At 37.9% G+C, this 17,681-nt stretch overlaps 1 protein-coding gene and 2 pseudogenes across 1 annotated transcript; 1 reads left to right on the top strand and 2 right to left on the bottom strand.

Moving 5' to 3' along the window:
- Positions 1 to 1,677: 1,677 nt before the first annotated feature.
- On the bottom strand, positions 1,678 to 3,240 carry LOC146477821 (C-X-C chemokine receptor type 1-like; annotated as a pseudogene).
- A 51-nt stretch (positions 3,241 to 3,291) lies between these two features.
- Positions 3,292 to 5,569, top strand: LOC146477822 (uncharacterized; annotated as a pseudogene).
- Positions 5,570 to 11,036: 5,467 nt separating this feature from the next.
- On the bottom strand, positions 11,037 to 12,212 carry LOC146477823 (neuromedin-U receptor 2-like). The gene has a single exon (XM_085112992.1). The coding sequence runs from the start codon at positions 12,210 to 12,212 to the stop codon at positions 11,037 to 11,039; it is 1,176 nt and encodes a 391-aa protein (XP_084969118.1).
- Positions 12,213 to 17,681: the final 5,469 nt, after the last annotated feature.

The following is a 17,681-nucleotide window of genomic DNA, read 5'->3' on the forward strand; positions in this document are numbered from 1 at the left end:
CATTAAACGATAATGGATTTCGCTTTTACTAACGTTATTAAACCCGACGGTTGAATCAATTATCTTAACACTCTTTTGGTATCTAAAAGGCAAAACTAGTAAATTAGAAATAAAATACAAAATTAAATATCTACATGCATAATGCTATCCGAAAGAACAAAACTTTGCGCTTAGCAGCCACACGACAGTGCGACGTACATCTGCCACTTGATTATATTTAATTGACTCCGTCAGAATCTAATACTGGTCTACAAAAGAATAAATTACCAGTTTCTTTCTGTACACTGGTGATGACGTTTCCTAACCGATAGCGGGGCCATTAAGCTCCGATAGCTCGGGAATGTCACTGTCTTGTTTTTCGCTTCTATTTTTACTTTCTCAAAGCTGCTTTCCATAGGAGCGCAATGTGTACCGTCAGAAGTGGTAGTGAGATACGATCAGTAAACTTCCAACTTGGACATCTGCTATAATCTTCCAATTTCTCCTCTCCCAGAAAGCAACAAACCGCCACCTGTATCCCTCGCCCTCAAAAACACTACCATGCTGCATAAAACGCAGTTTAGCTCTGTTTTGTTGCATGTGTGGCATCCGAATCCAAGAATACGCCCGGTGGATACTTAGCCTTATAAAGTTTTATACGTGGAGTCGCCGCCAATGGCCCTTATCCACCGCACTCCTACCTCGTGTGTTAGAGGGCCAAGTGCTTTATGGCCTTAATCTTAAACCCAGCAAATTTCTCTGAGCTTTGCCGGGTAAAAGCAACAACAACAACGATAAAAACAACAGTAATTTTCTTTCTAATAATAAAATGAGAAAAAAGAAAAGGTGTAATCCACTTGCGATCCAACTGGTCGCGGCGGGCGCAACGAAAACAAACATACCTGTTACAATAAAAGAATAAGTACAAAATATTAATCCACAAACTCTATGGGCAATCTGGTGTACAGTATAGTGGTCTCATTTAGCTTAGATATTTTTTTTTTTTTACATTTTTTTTAACTGAACGCCAAAACACTGATCAGCAGGACGCCTTCACTGACTGTCGAGTGACAATTACTGGGAAATTTGTTCAAAATTTACATATGTCTATACAAATAATTTCAAATGAAAATGTTGCCTAATGTTTTTAAGACTGTAAAAGACTGTTGTTAGACCAGAAAGGAATCCTTTGCTTAAAGCCCCTACATCACGCTTCAGTTAATGCTCATTTAAATCGACGTTTCATACAAACACTTTTGTACACCTTTCCTACTACTTTGCAGGTTCAAAAGTCTGTGGTCTTAGAAGAAAAACAGTTACTAACCCGCTAACCTAAATCAGGCATTTTCATGTTAATTGTGAAAGTGCAATTAAATTATATGCACGTGAGCAACTCATCTTCTCATTTGTAGAGTAAGAAAACAACGAAAATCCAGCTAGTTACAATATCCATGTTCCAAAATACCGGCCAGCAAAATAATGCTGAGAACAGCTCTGTCAATATTTTACAAAAAAACAGAATGTTGTAATAGCAACACTGACACTCAGTTAAAACGTCATCGAAGAGGGACCTTGCTATATTTTTCATTTCTTTTTTTCTCAAAAACAAATTACGGGATTTCTTTTTCCCTTGGCTACGACGACCACAGTTTGTTTGGTTCTTACAAAATACCCGAAACCCTCATAACCAACGCTAATTCGTTCGTAGAAAATTAAAACATCTCGAGATGCACTTTGCCAGTATCACATCGTACATAATATTTCAATCTAGTATAACAGCATTTGTCAGCAGCGACTTAGAAATAATTACAAATAAATATTTCGTATGCAAAAACTTTCCGTAATGAAAAAAAAAAAAATTGCCGACCTTTTTCGAAAAGAAAGTCTTAAAAACATCTATCAGTGTCAGTAGGACTCTATATGACACATTAGTAAGTTCCTTGACATGACCATTCCTTGTTATCATTCTTCTTCCACTTCCTTTATCTGACCTTCCTCCTCCCATTCCTTCTTCAGTACTTCTTCTTCGTCAGATCGTCGCTCTGTCCTTACTTTAGTAATTTCTTGATAATTTTCTTCCCCTTCTTCTCTGAGTTCCTCGTGCCCTTCCTTTTGATCGTCTTGTTTTTCATCTTCTTCTTCTTCCTTTTCAATGACCCTCAGACAGATACGCTCAGTGCCTGAACTAGTAGCACGTTTCCTAAGCGTCGTAGTTCCTGTCGTCGTTCGAAGGTTTGTGGCACCAGATCGGGCAGTAATTATTCCTTTAAGACCGTTTTGGTAGTTCTTATTAAACGTAAAACAGATGCATGGATTAATGGCACTCCACGAAAAAACCATGAAGACTGAAACAAACGGAATAACGGTTTTAAATGCGCAAATAGGTGGAACCCGCCAATGCCACATGAAAGTTCTAATAAACACGTAGACAGAATGTGGAGCTATACAAAAAGCATAAGCAGTTAATATGGCTACTGATAACCTGATTGATACTTGATGTGAACCGCATCTATAGCTTGTGCACATACTTTTCCTTCGTTTGTGCCGCCGTTTTAAAGACTAAGCTATTGTGCAGTACAAAACGACTAACACAAAAATTGGTACTAAGTAGAAGGTAATAAATACTGCCGTCACGTATCTCGAATGGATTTTTTCATGGTTAGCACCCCAACGCTTCAAGCATTTATATGAACTTCCATCGGGTATCAGTTTGAAAGTGTAAAAGTAAGGTGCATGAACTGCAATGGCCACAATCCAGGTACAAGAAATGCAGATAAAACGCACTTTGGACGAGATTAGTTTTATCTGCAATGGGAAGACAACAGCTATGAACCTGTCTACTGAAATCAACAGAAGGCTTTGGATGGAGACCATCAAAGAAACATCAGGGAGAAAGTAGCAAAGCTTGCATAAGATGTTCCCAAGCACCAAAGGAGTATCGACCATAAAGGCAGGGGAACCTGAAATAATATGTACAATATTCACCGGCATGATTGTCAAGGGAGTGAAGAGATCGGACACGGCCATGTTGAGAACATAATAATTGATCGATCTTCGCAGCTGCTTATTCTTGTAAAACACCAGAATTACAAGAGAATTTCCAACCAGAGATACTAGGAGAATGATGAAATAGGCAAGAACCATGAGTGCCTTTTCTGCATTGGAGTCGGCGAGAATACAATGTTCGTCAGTACTGTTGGGAAGTCCATCTGTTGAGGATGAGCTGTTGTACGGAAATGTCGAGCTTAAGTTTTCAGACATGATTGTGTGCTCTTAGAAGTCGAGAGATCTGTTGGATTCTTCTTTCGAATAATGCTGCTCAGTTATGTGTCACCAGTTGGTCGATACACAAGTGACTTTACTTTGTGCTGAGTGTCGGAGTATATCGGCTACAAAAGTGGCCGTGGTGGTTTTCCTCACGGTGAGAAATCGATATTGTCAATGTTTGGCTTAATCGTTTAATTAATTCTTCGTTTAACATATTGCTGTCAGAGACTGAGTCTAAACCTAATGATAAGCTGTGGAGGAAGTTCATAAGTGTGAGGATGGTCGGATTTTAAGTGTTAAATATATTGAAACGAGTGTTCTTTGATAATATTTAATGTTTTTTTTTTTTCTTGAATTGAAAGTGTTAAGTGAGTTTCATCACAAGGAATCGAATATTGCCGGACAACTGTATTTTCTTCCGTTCTTCAACTGTATTAATTTAACTCCTGCATGACGTGGAAGTGAGAGGCCTGCATATATTTTCAAAAATTACTTTAACAGAAACAGAAAGAATGGTTGAATTTTAAGTCTTGGGTATTTGAATGAGAGTTCTTAGATAATATTTAAGGTGTTTCTTGGATTAAAAGTAATAAATAAGTTTCATTATGAGGATCTGACATTGTGACAACTGTATAAATTGAACATCTGCGTGATGGGGAAGTGAAAGCTATATGCATTTATTATTCAACACATTGTGGCACTGCCCAAATATGGTCATGGTGAACTCAATATATGTCGTCCGCACTCAACAGATATCACGCGATATACGTAGTTTTCGTGTATCGGGGAAAAAAATGGCAGCCGAACGCTTTAAACAAGTAACGACCTCCGATGTACATCAAATTATCAATAACGCCGTCCCTGAAAACACGAAGAAAGCAACCAAGTTTTATGTTAAGATTTTTAATGGTTAGTGAAAAATTTTAACTGCCCAACTCCTTTTTTCGTTTACGAACTGGTTTACAGTTCAGCGAAAAATGTTGCGACTTTTTTGCAAGACTTTTGTTTAGTCCCTGTATTCAAACAAAGGCTCAGAAACTACAACCATATCTTTCTTTTAGATTGGTTCTCGCAACAAACAGAGTTCTCGACTCGTATTGAAGAAATGGAAAAAATTGAGCTCGGAAAATGCCTCGAGAAATTTTATCTTTCTGCGAGACAAAAAGATGGAGGATACTACAAAGCAACCATTCTCAGAAGTATTAGAGCTGGTCTCGATCGATATTTACAAAGTACAGAGCTAAAAAAACCGTTTAGCATTATAACGGATCCAGAGTTTGTGCAAGCAAACAAGGCACTGGATGCGTTTCTCAAAACTCTGAGGAAAGATGGGGAAATTGCTGGTGTTGTACACAAAGAAACACTCACCCGAGAAATCGTTGAGGAGCTTTTCCATTCCGGTCAGCTCGGCCCAGCCGACACAAAAAATCCGTCGCAGGTTCTAAACACAGTTTGGTTTTATGTTTCTTTATATTTCGGCAAGCGAGGTCGCGAAAACCAAAGAAAAATGACCAAGCAGATGCTCGTTTTGAGAACAACCCCAAATGGTAGCCAGTATTATGAAGTCAACCGCAGCGTAGCTGGTTCCTTGCCGAGCAAAAGAAATCACCAAGGCGGAATCCAAGACGATGAAGACGAGTCAAACGCGAAAATGTTTGAGCTTCCTGGTTCGCCGAGATGCCCTGTGCAGACAGTAAAAAGTTATCTTCTTCATTTGCACCCTGATGCAGACTTCTTCTACCAAAAGCCTCGAGCGCTTAATGCAGGAAAGTTCAATCCAGAAGTTGACCCCATTTGGTTCTGATAGGCGAGAGACCCCTTGGGGAAATGATGAAGAAGATGACTTCCAAGGTTGTTATCGTTCCTCACTTGACGAACCACTGCATCAGAGCAACAACAGTAACGGTTCCCGGTGAAGAAAACATCGAAGCCCGCCGCATAAGAGCAGTAACTGGCCACAAAAGCGATGCTAACATCGACTCCTACAACAGTAGACCCTCACTACAGCAGTTCCAAAAAATGTCAAACATCATTTCGTCGTCTGTTTCTGGTCAAGAAGAACGTGCCAGCACAACTTCAACAGCAACGCCAACAGCAAGCGAAGCTCAAGCAGCACCAGTGCCACTGCGAGAAGCTAACCAGCAGTTTCATCACTGTCAGCACAATTTTCAGCAGATTCAGCAGCAGCCACATGGTTCATTTTTTGGCTGCACGTTCAACATAACAAATAATAATAACTTTTCAGGCTGACTTTGTGGGAATTTAGTTTGAGCGACTGGCACACTCAGCGAATTACTAAATTTTGATGAAAGTTCTGCCAACGCTCTCGATTTCATTCAAACTTGAACAAAGCAGCACTTTCATTCATGAATTTCCGCGCGCGGTGAAATATTACAAGTTTTCTTTCTTGACAAATAAAGATCGTCCGTACATCTTTCCTGCTATAAGCCTGTGCTTTCAAGTGTTGTCAATGTGTTGAATAATAAAACAATTATCCTGCTCAATCTTGCGGAATAACGCCTGATCGGCCTACGGCCTCGTCGGCTAAGTATCAGACGATATTCTGCGCGATTTCGCAGGATAATTGTGAAATATTTGCTAAAATTACTTTTGTTGAAACACACTAACAAAGAGAGATATGTCCAGAAATGCAGGCAATGACGAAAATGGCGAATTTGACGATATTTCGCCAAAGACCAAAATTCAGGCGAATGAGCTTAAGACAAGGATACCAACAAAGTAGCGAAGTCGACGAATATGTGGCAAGATTTCGTCAAAGGCTGGCCTCCATGTGTTTAGCTAATTTGCATGCATTTGGCACTTTGACTAAATTTTGCCAAATTTGTCACATTCGCCAAAATCGTCAAATCAACCAACTTGGTAGCCTTCCATGTATTAAGGTTATTTGCATTTATTTGGGAATTTGGCAAAAACTTGCCAAATTCGTCACCGTTATGACTGTGGCAATATTTCGTCCCAATAAGTGGCTGGCGAAGGGTCCAAGGTTTGATACTTTCGCCTAAGTTACTTTCTTGTACCGTTTACATGGTCTTGTGAAAAAACAATTTTCTATCGTTTACATGGTCTTGTGAAAAAACAATTATCTTTGCATTTTACAAATTTTTTTTAAAATTTAGAATAAAGGAGGTCGTTGACAGTCTCGCTGTTAGGCAAGGCAATATGTAAATTTTTATCTGGAAAGTTAAAGAGAAAGCCAAACTTGAACGAGAGGTTTAGTTACACTTCTTTCTTTCTTTCTTTTTATGTTATTATTATTATTATTATTATTATTATTATTATTATTATTATTATTATTATTATCATTATTATTATTATTATTGTTATTATTATCATTGTTATTTTTATTATTATTATTATTATTATTATTATTATTATTATTATTATTATTATTATTATTATTATTATTATTATTATTATTATTATTAGCAATTTGAGCCTGAAAAGGTCTTGGAATGTTTTTAACTAATACCTGTTATATTATCTCAATAAACTTATGAGGACGTGATCTGACCTATCATTTAGGGTAATGGGACAATATAGACTGATGTTTTACATGCACTTTATACGTATTTATACTGTTCATTTCAAAAACATTTAGTCAAAATAAATGTGTTCTAAACTGATTCTCAGCCTTGGAAATGTTCTTAATATGAAAAGCTTGTGATGGTATTTAATTTACATGAGCACATTCCCTTCTGTTGATAGGGTATTCGCTGCTCCAGCCCAGTAAAGGTGAGGGTGATTCTCCCCTCTGCGACTTTTAACCAATAACTTTTCTTTTTAAATCTTTGAGCAGACGCTGTAAAACGTCTTTATTTTTTTGTTGTACAAAAGAATCAATTGAAAATGGTGGAATGATTTGCTTGTTTGTTTACTGATTACGGTGGCTTGGAATTCTAATTCTGTCAATTTGTAAGCTATACTCTGCTACAATGCTTCATGTCTCGTTATCATGTCTCGCGAAACTGTAATTTTCAGACGCCAATTTGGCTTTCTCAGAGGGAAAACACACCTTTTCGAAACAATAAACTGAAAGAAAAACGGCTAAGGAATACTCGACAGTTTCAACAGCGGAAATCCGATAATTAACGGCGAAGAAATTGTACTTCTGGGAGAAATTGTCGTTTTATCCAGCCGACGAGCGAGCGGACATCTCAGATCACTATTTAAGCCACGGACTTTCTATGTAATGTTCAAGTACTATTGGGAATCCAATTCACAAGAAATTACAGGTCTGATTGAGAATTTATACTTATATACTTTTCTAATTCACCGATTCTTCAGTATTTTGCGAAATTTTTAAAAACTGTGCTCCGACGGTTCGACAAATTCACTTCATGAATGGAGTTGCAGTTCCTTCAAATCGCTTGCGCGTTATCGTCTCAGATTAAAAATTGCACGCCTTTGCATCATAAAACAAAGAATTACCTGAATAAATTTTTCATTTAGGAGAGCTTAGTTGTCTATTTTCTTTCTAGTTTCATTGATAAAACGTGACAACTGCGTAAATATTGTGTAAACAAGCACATGTTCTCGCGAGCGGAAACTGCATTCTCCCTTCGTAACGCGAGGATCATAAATTATTTTCAAGTTTGTTTTTTTTTTTTTTTTGGCAAATTTTTAAATGGCAATCAGTGTATTCTATTCGATAATTAGAAACTTTAACTATTTTAGACCAAAGGGGTATTGCTTTTTTTACCCTGTAAGTTGTGTATTTTTACTGAACATGGGGTTGTTTTTACCACTTTGCACATTGGATGAATGCTTGGTAAACCTCTGGTCAACCTACAATCAACGGATTAAATTATTGTGTTGAAAATGTGTTAAAACAATTGGTTCATCAGTCAGCTGTGCTTTCATCGAGATATGAAGCACGCGGGAAGTTTGGAGAGCACTCAAGAAGTTGGAGTTGCTCTCGGCTACGCGTCGAGCAAATCTTTCGTGCTCTCCAAACTTCCCGCTTGCTTCATATCTCGATGAACGCACACTGACGCATGAACCAATTGTTAAACGTTCACAAAAGCATAATATTTTATATGAACTCTATTGACACACGCTTTTCCAGGAATGTTTTAGAAGGCGTTCAAAAAAACTCGCAGCACGTGTTTTATCGGGTCGAAAATCCACTCCCCTGCGCCTCGTGGTTTTAAACCCCCATAAAACACTCCCGCTTGTTTTTCAAACGTTACTTAATTACCCAAGAAAATTAAAACCCGCTTCCAGCTATTTTACCTACGGAAAATACACTTACTATATCGTGTTTACCTAGGGTCAGATGTAACAACGGCTAATGGCGCCACTACCATTTAGGAAACATGACCTTCAGTGTGCAACAAGAAACCGGCAATTTATTCTTTTAAAGCCCAGTATCGGATTACAATAAAGTAAATACAATAAAGGAGCACATATGGATATCGCACATTCGCGCGGCTGCCCAACGCAAAGTTGTTTTTTTTTCCTTCGGATAACATTAAGCATGAAGCCTTAAAATTTTGTATTTTATTTCCAATTCACTAGTTTTGCCTTTTTGATACCAAAACAGACGTTTGAAAGAGCGCAGAGATCTAATTACACCCTCGGGTAAAAAGCGGAAGTCCATTATCGTTTACTGGTTTGACAATAAACGTGCAATAATCATACCATTTGTAAACACATACGACAAGACAAGGTGGCCTTTCAAGAACTGAATATCCAAACTAAAAAGAAACAAAATTATAATATTCCAACTAAAGAACAAAGGTGCAAATGTTTTCCAAACTCGGTAAACGTGCTGTGCATTAACTTTGCTTTTAATGTAAGGTTGTCAGACACTAATTCAGTAAACACTCTGGTTAACATTTAAATACGTCCGCTAATCAGTTTACAAATTTCTAATCCCTCGTATTGCCACCAATTTCCGTGGTCGTCTGATTTTGTCCAAAAATTGACAGATCGGTATATTACCTTTTTGCCTATTTTACGATAACAGAGAAAACCAAAGTACGATCAAAACCGCTTTTTTTATGAAGGAGCTTGGTTTCTCCTGATAAAAATGACCGTAAAGTTAGACTAAATCCGATATTTGTGTTCCGGTGATATTTTTGCTATATTAAACGTTTGCTATCGTATATAGTCCGGCAACAATTGGCTACGATTGAACTAAACTCAGTTCCATTTATTCACATACATACACAATAACACAAATCTACCTAAGAAAACGAGTATAGGTTTTTCATACCGGCTCACAACTAAAAATATTCAGCGAGAAGTTCTATATTATTTTGTAAACCAACTTTGAAATACATTACACCGAAATTTGTTTTGTGTGTTAAACGAGTCAAAGACCTGGAGGCGAGAAAAATATCATGTCATTAAATTTAAAATCGTTTCTTTGGAGGTAATTGTCTGCAGGATTCAGTGGCAGACAATGAGCTTTCTCGACTTGCCAGTAGAGTCTAGGGTTTGCTGCGTTCGCTTGTGTTAGTCCCTTTCATCGTTTACATGGTCTTGTCAAAAAAAAACTTTAAATTAATGTTTAGAATTCAGCAGGTCGTTGGCAGTTTCATGTGACAGCTCAAACATCCCCCGCGAAAAAGGTTTGATTCCATTTTAAGTCACCGATAAGAAATTTCAATAATTTTACTGAAAGAGCCGTTTGATTTATAATATGTTTCAAACTGCAATAACTGTTTCTTTTCTTTTCTTTTTTACCAATGCCGAAAGAATTGAAGAAAAACAGTTACTACCCCGAGAACCTAAGTCGGACAGGTCGTTGGCAGTTTCATGTGACAGCTCAAACATCCCCCGCGAAAAAGGTTTGATTCGATTTGATGTCACCGATGAGAAGTTTCAATAATTCTACTAAAAGATCCGTTTGATTTCTAACGTGTTTCAAATTTGAATCGCTGTTTTTGTTTTGTTTTGTTTTTTTACTGTTGCTGAAAGACTTGATGAGCAGTTGCTATCCCACGAACCAAATCGGACATTTTCAGCTACATTGTTAATATGTAACAAAACTCTGCGCACAGGAACAACTCAACTTCTCCTTTGAAGTGCTAATACTATTGGTCTATAGAAGAGAAAGAAAAGAACGAAAACCGAGCTAGCTATAAGGTACATGTCGCAAAATACCGGCGTGCGAATGCTGGGAACAGCTCTGTCAATATTCTACGAAAAATGCAGATTGTTGCATGCAACACTGACACTCGGTTAAGAAGTGATCAAAGAGGAAATTTGCAGCGTTTTCCATTTCCTTTTACAAAATTTTCTCTATTTCTTTTTGCCTTCCAAATACACGAACTCTAACCGAATGCTAATTCAATGGTAGAAAATTAAAGTTATAAAGCCACAAGCGATTGAAAAAAGCAATCCGAGGTGTAATTCGGTCTCACTTAACATTTTAATCCACTAAGGAAGCATTTGTCAGCCACAGCTTAGTAATGACTACAAATTAAATATTTCGAACCCAATAAACGTCGGCAACAACAAGAAACTCTATCGGAAGATCTTACTGAGAAAATTTAAATATTTTCACTCCCGTATTATGAGCCGGTTGAGGTTACAGATGTCCGTAATGTCCTTTACACATCCTAAATAAAGGAAACATGCACCGAGAAACGCCAACGCCGACGCCAACGCATTGTCAAGGTCCTTGAAACGAACTTTTATTGCTATTCCTCTTCCAACTCCTACTCCAGCTGTTTCTCCTCCCCTTGTTCTTCAGTTCTTTGTTGACGTCAGATCAACTTTCTACCCTCATTTCTATTTTTAAAAATTTTCTCTTTTCTTTCTCAGAATTCTTCTTGCCCTTCTTTTTGTTCGTCTTGTTTTAGCTCTTTCTGGCCTTCTTCAATGACATTCAGACAGAAACGCTCAGTGCCTGAACTAGTAGTACGTTTCTTGAGGGTCGCAGTTCCTGTTGTAATTCCAAGATTAGTGGCACCAGATCGGCCAGTAATTATTCCTTTAAGACCGCTTCGGTAGTTCTTACTAAAAGAAAAACAGATACATGGGTTGATGGCACTCCACGAATGTACCATGAAGAGTGAAACAAACGAAATCACGGTTTGAAATGCGCAGATAGGTGGAGCTTGCCAATGCCACAAGAAAATTCTAATAAAGATAAAGACAATGTGTGGCCCTATACATACAGCATAGGCTGTTAGTATGGCTACAGACAAACGGATGTGCGTACTGTTTTGATATGAACCGGATCGACCGCTTGTGGACATTTTTTTCCTTTGTTTGTGCCTCCTTTTCAAAGTCCAAGCAATTTTGCAGTACAAGACGGCGAAGACACACATTGGAACCAGGTAGAAAGTAATAGATACTGCCGTGAGATACCTCTTGTGAATTTTCACATGGTTAGCACCCCAGCGCTGCAAGCAATTATATGAATTGCCATTGGGTATCAATCTGAAAGTGTAAAAGTAAGGTGCATGAACAACAATAGCCACAATCCAGGTACAAGAAATGCAGATAAAACGCACTTTGGACGAGATAAGTTTTATCTGCAACGGGAAGACAACAGCTATGAACCTGTCTACTGAAATCAACAGAAGGCTTTGGACGGAGACCATCAAAGAAACATCAGGGAGAAAGTAACAAAGCTTGCATAAGATGTTCCCAAGCACCAAAGGGGTATCGACCATAAAGGTAGTGGAACCTGAAATAATATGTACAATATTGACCGGCATGATTGTCAAGGGAGTGAAGAGATCGGACACGGCCATGTTGAAAACATAATAATTAATCGACCTTTGCAGTTGTTTGTTCTTGCAGATGACAAAGATTACAAGGACATTTCCAACCAGAGATACTAGGAGAATGATGAAATGGGCAACAACCATGAGTACCGTTTCTACATTGGAGTCTGCGAAAATGCAACCTTCGTCGGTACTGTTGGGAGGTCCATCCGTTTGGGATGAGCTGTTGTACTGAAATGTCCAGCTCGAGTTTTCAGACATGATTGTGTTGCTTTCTCTTAGACGTTGGGAGAGCTGATGAATTTTTCTCTTGAATGACGGTTCTTACAGTATGTTTCACCAGTTGGTTGATATACAAGTGAGTTTGCTTTGTACTGAGTTTCATGATGAGCGTCTTCTGGAGTCAAAACTGGCCGTGGGTTGTCGGTTGAGTGACAGGGAGAAGTTGATAGTAAAATGGTCTCAATTTTACATGTCCTTGCTGTCTTACAATGCACTTGTCAATGTCGCATTTTTTCAATGTGCCTGTCTTTTTATTTATCTTTATCGCGGTTAATTAATTCTTCCTTTAAACATACTGCTATCAGAGTATAATCCTTCTGATAAGCTGCGCAGGATGTCTATAACTTTGATTGTGTTTGATGTCTGTGGATGATCAAAATTTAACTCCTGGGTATTCAAAAGTGATAGTTCTTGACAGGAGATTATTAAGTTTCTTTCATTGAGTTTCTTTAATTTATTACCAGAAATCTAACACAACTAATCGCAACTTTTTTCAATTTAACAGCTGACGGAAAAGTATAAGCACGGGATATATTTTCAAAATTTACTTTTGCCGAAACAGGTTAAGAAATATTCCTTAGTGAATAGAGGACGTTTCTATTTATTCTGCATGGTTCTTCTAAGAGGATCTGTAGCCTGGAGACGCCCAATTTTGACAGATGGTCGCGAAGTTGAACTAAACTCGAAAATATTGTGTTCCTGGGATAATTTTGTTCCATTTGCTATCGTAGATAGTCAACGATTGATCACGATTAAACAAATTAAATTCAATTCCATTGATAAAGTCAACAAGTGGGTACGATTGATCCAAATTCAATTATTTTTATTCACATACATGCACAATAAAAACTCACCTGCTGCTGATTCGTATATATAGGAGCCGGGTAATTTTTCCATTTTTGGTAACGGTTGAAAAGGAAAAATATAAAGGACAGAAACGAGCGGAATCAAGTTTTTCGTAACAAAGGATATCGATTTTGCTTTGCTCTTCTTTGAAATAATTAAAGCAAAAAATAATAATAAAAACAAAAACAAAAACAAAAAAAAAAAAGGAGAAGAACTGGCAAATATGTAATATTTCGATCTGTCATTTTTTTTTTTTTTTTTTGACCGAATCAGATGGCCACTGAAATTGGTGGCAATGCGAGGGCTGAGAAATTTATGAAGACTGATTCATGAAATTCTTTAAATTTTGACTAAATTAGTCTCTGGCAACTTTAAACAACTACAACCTTATAATTTGAATGCAAAATTAATGTACAACACGTTTGCCGACCCTGCAAGGAATTTTACCTCACACATGATGGTTCTTTAGGTGGAATAGTAAAACCTTCCGTCTTTATAGTTTGGATAGTCAGCTCTTCGATTTAGTTTCTTTTTTTAATGATAAAAGTAATGAACATTAGACAATGCAAATTAACAGTGTGCCTTAACAATTGGCGTCAAAATGTTGAAGCACTGTTTCCTTCAAGCGTCTTCCTCCCTCTCCCTCCCGGAAAAGACGGAAGCGGTGACAACGACGCGCCGGTTTGCCCAACTAACATTAAACCAGTAACTTGCGATCAGGCGTTCTCTTTATTTCGGGGGAGCGCGAAAGTGTGGCAGCGCGAGAGTCGGCGGTCGGAAGCAGGAAGAGAAAAAAGAACGCCTGATACAATTACTGCACGAGTCGTCTGCCGCCCCATGTTTGCTTACGTGATGTTATCTTGTGTCATGATTTATATGTAAGACAATCAGATTTTACCGGAAATGAATTCATCTTGGAAGGCGCTAACCCTCAAAATTCTAAAAATATTTTTGAACTGATAATATTATGCCACAAAAAAATCTATGATTTTAAATGCCCAATTCTAAAATTTCTAAAAATACACAATGGCATTCTCTAAGCCGAAAAGAGCTGAGCTCTCTAAATCATTTTTTTTTCCAAACTTTTATGCTTAAATCGAGGAGACAGTCAACCTCGTGTTTCAACGTCGTTATAAATGCTTCAGCTTCATTCCAAGCGAGCGTAAAAAACTTCAGCTCGAATGTCGACATTATCATGCTGTATTAACCTTACCAGGTTGCAACTGTGTGAAACTTCAACGACTACGAAACCTTCGTCTGGTGAAGATTGCCACACCGTAACACTTTTCCCCATCGATCACTCAGCCATTGTTCAGCATTGCCGTAAACAATATCGACGTTCCCTGCCCCAATTTCTCTGTCGACCTCGACGAATTCCCCAATTGTGGCAGCAATGATTCCACAATCCTCCCTTTTAATATTTTCGACTTGTTATTTTCGTATGTACTCCAGGGGACTCAATACAACAACAGATGTTTTGAAACCACTAGAAGGATGCAATTTTTTCATCCTGACTTTTGGAATCGACTGGTATATGACACTCTTGCCAAATCCCATTCGAAGTACGGCTGATGCGGATGCATCCTGTCTGCTCATCCTTTAACGATTTGTGGATAAAGTGTTCAAGAGACGAAGTAAAACAGCGAAAAAATCCCTGTTGTATCTCCCTCGGCGACCGCCATAATTTTGAAATTACACTGGAAGTCAAACATGTAATCATGTTACCAATTGGAATGTGGCTTAAAGAATCTTTTGTTATTTCGATCAATTATATAAAAATCCAGAATTTGGACAAGCGGCAGACGACTCGTGCAGTAATTGTATCAGGCGCTCCTTTTTTCTTCCTTTCTCCCGACCGCCGTCTGAAAAAGGAGAAAGAACGCCTGATCGTAGGTTATAAACCAGCGGAAAGCGGAGCAGTGTTTCAACGCCTCTGAGAGTCGTTGTAGTTCAATAAACAGTATCAAATGTTTTTAGAACTGTACCTTACGCGGTGGATATATGGAAGTCTCGAAGTAGTAAGGTTCTTGCTGAGTTATGCGCCGGAATTTATGTTGAAATTCGGAGTCTGAGCCAATAGGTTTTTGCTTATCTTTTCAAGCGGCAACAGGTGATTAATCATATTATTCAGATGTTTCGCGAAGCTAATTTTGGGATAAATACATTGGTGTAGGCTTCAACAATTATTATTACTAATTTGAAAACTTTTATTCAGTTACAGCTCGCAATACTACCAAAACAGAGTGCATTGCTGTACTAGAAAAGTCGAATTACTATTGTTAAGTTCTTCACAACACTGTTTTAATTTGTTGTAAATAATAAGAAATCAGTGAAACTATACAGTAAGCAATCCTGTCTTTTGAAATCTGGCCGGGTTACAGTCGTTCATCGTTTACATGGTCTTGTCAAAAAACAAAACAGTTTTATCTGACAGCTCAGACATCTCCCGCGAAAAAGGTTTGATTCGATTTGATGTCACTGATGAGAAATTTCAATAATTTTACTGAAAAAGCCGTTTCATTTACCAATGTTGAAAGAATCGAAGAATAACAGTTACCTCCCCCGCGAACCTAATTAAGTCGGGCATTTTCAGTTTAATTGAAAAGGTGTAACAAAATTCTGCGCACAGGAACAACTCAACTTCTCCTTTATTGGTTTATAGAAGAGAAAGCCGAAAACAACGAAAACCGAGCTAGTTATAAGGTACATGTCGCAAAATACCGGCGTGCAAATGCTGGGAACAGCACTATCATGCAACAGACACTCGGTTAAAAAGTGATCAAAGAGGGAACTTGCTGTGTTTTCCATTTCCTTTTACAAATTTCCTGTATTCCTTTTTGCCTTCACGTTTCGAGGGGTATAATCCTTTTGCTTCTCCCAAATACACGATCTCTAACCGAATGCATATTCATTCGTAGAAAATTAAAGCTGTAAAGCCACGAACGATTGCAAAAACAATCCGAGATGTAATTCGGTCTCATGTAATATTTCAATCCACTAAGGCAGCATTTGTCATGACTACAAATTAATTATTTCGAACGCAATAAACTTCTACAACAAAAAGAAACTCTTTATGAGATCTATCGAAAGATCTTACTAAGCAAATTCAAATATTTTCTCTCACGTATTTTGAGCTGGTTAAGGATTCACATGTCCTGTGTGTCTTTTACAATTCCTAAATGAAGGAAACCTAGTAGCAGCAACGCCATTTTTTTACATTACAAATGAAGTTCCAGTAGGACTACACATAACGCATTATCAAGGTCCTTGAAACGATCATTCCTTGTTATCCCATCCAACTCCTACTACAGCTCTTTCTTTCTCTTTCACTTCTTCTTCTTCAGTCCTCCGTTGACGTCAGATCGTCCTCCTGCCCTCATTTCTCAGTATTCTTAAACATTTTCACACTTTCTGTGTTTCCCGGGACAAATTGAAAACATTTCAAAGCTTACGCAAGACTCGCAAAGTAATTTCAAGTACAACTGTTAAGAAATGGAGAACAATTTTCCAAATTTTGTTGTGGGTTTGCCTATCTCATCACCCCTAAGCCCGAGGGGAAAAAAGCAAAAGAAACATTGCATGGCCGTTTGCCGTGTTTTGGCTGTCAAATTTGCATCAAATGTATTTTCTCTGAGACGTTCTCAGCGTAAAATTCTACTATTACTATTACTATTACTATTGCCACCAAAAAACTTCAAAAATCTGGATTCGCAAGCTTGTGCTATGATTCCTGACCAGCAAAACTTCACAAGGCTCGATGAGCGATTTAACCATGTCCTCACACTGCCAAATCGGGCAGGTTCACGTCACTTAAGAGCCGTCATCTGTAAATATCGACTATCGTCGTTTGGACAACAAAAAATGAAATCCCTCAAACTTTCTCAGAAAAATGGTCTATATAAGTGATTCACATAAATATAACTTTCAGCTCAGTTCGATTCGTATTTTAGCTATAGTGCGACCATCTTGGTTTTACCGCTCTGAGAGGGCTTTCAGAGGCCATTTTAGGCCACACTTTTAAGAGTTTGCCTTACAAAGAAAGCATCACAAATCCGAACAAAATCTCATTACTCAAGACAAGCAAATGTTTGTTGTTGTGTTGAGAAGCTTTTTTTGGGAATTTGATCGAAATCTGATTTTTTTTTACAAAATTTTTAATTTCTTCCCTATTGAACTACTCTTCAAGTGCCAAAAAAATGGCCGAGTTTAAAGGAAAATATCGCTAAAAGTACATTAGTTGGCATCCTAAAACAGCATCCCGGTTAAAGAGCAATGTCTCGTCTGTAAGAATATGTAATAAAAGTTTTGGGCAGTTAAAAAGAGAAAATTATAGAAGAAGAAGTTTTAGGGACCGATCGTTATTACGTCCTAGGGGGGGGGAGAAGTTAAATCGACTAGAAACTTCTCCATATCGCTACTATTCTTCAGAACGGCAAAGATCTTGCACGTAATAGGTTGAGTAATGACATAGAGAGGCAAACTGTGTATTCCATCAAGCAGTTTATCTCTGAAGGCTTGTTTATCTGGGCCAAAAAAAAAAATGACTAAAAGACGAATAGAGATGGTAGGCTTGTTCAAAATTTATATATCCAAATTCATACA

This window comes from Pavona decussata, unplaced genomic scaffold, assembly GCF_977016875.1.
Source record: "Pavona decussata unplaced genomic scaffold, jaPavDecu1.1 SCAFFOLD_68, whole genome shotgun sequence".
In the NCBI taxonomy this organism is placed as follows: Eukaryota; Metazoa; Cnidaria; class Anthozoa; order Scleractinia; family Agariciidae; genus Pavona; species Pavona decussata.

What these genes read in the sequence shown, in the direction of transcription:
- LOC146477823 (XM_085112992.1), bottom strand. Translation starts at nt 12,212, where the DNA reads ATGTCTGAAAACTCGAGCTGGACATTTCAGTACAACAGCTCATCCCAA.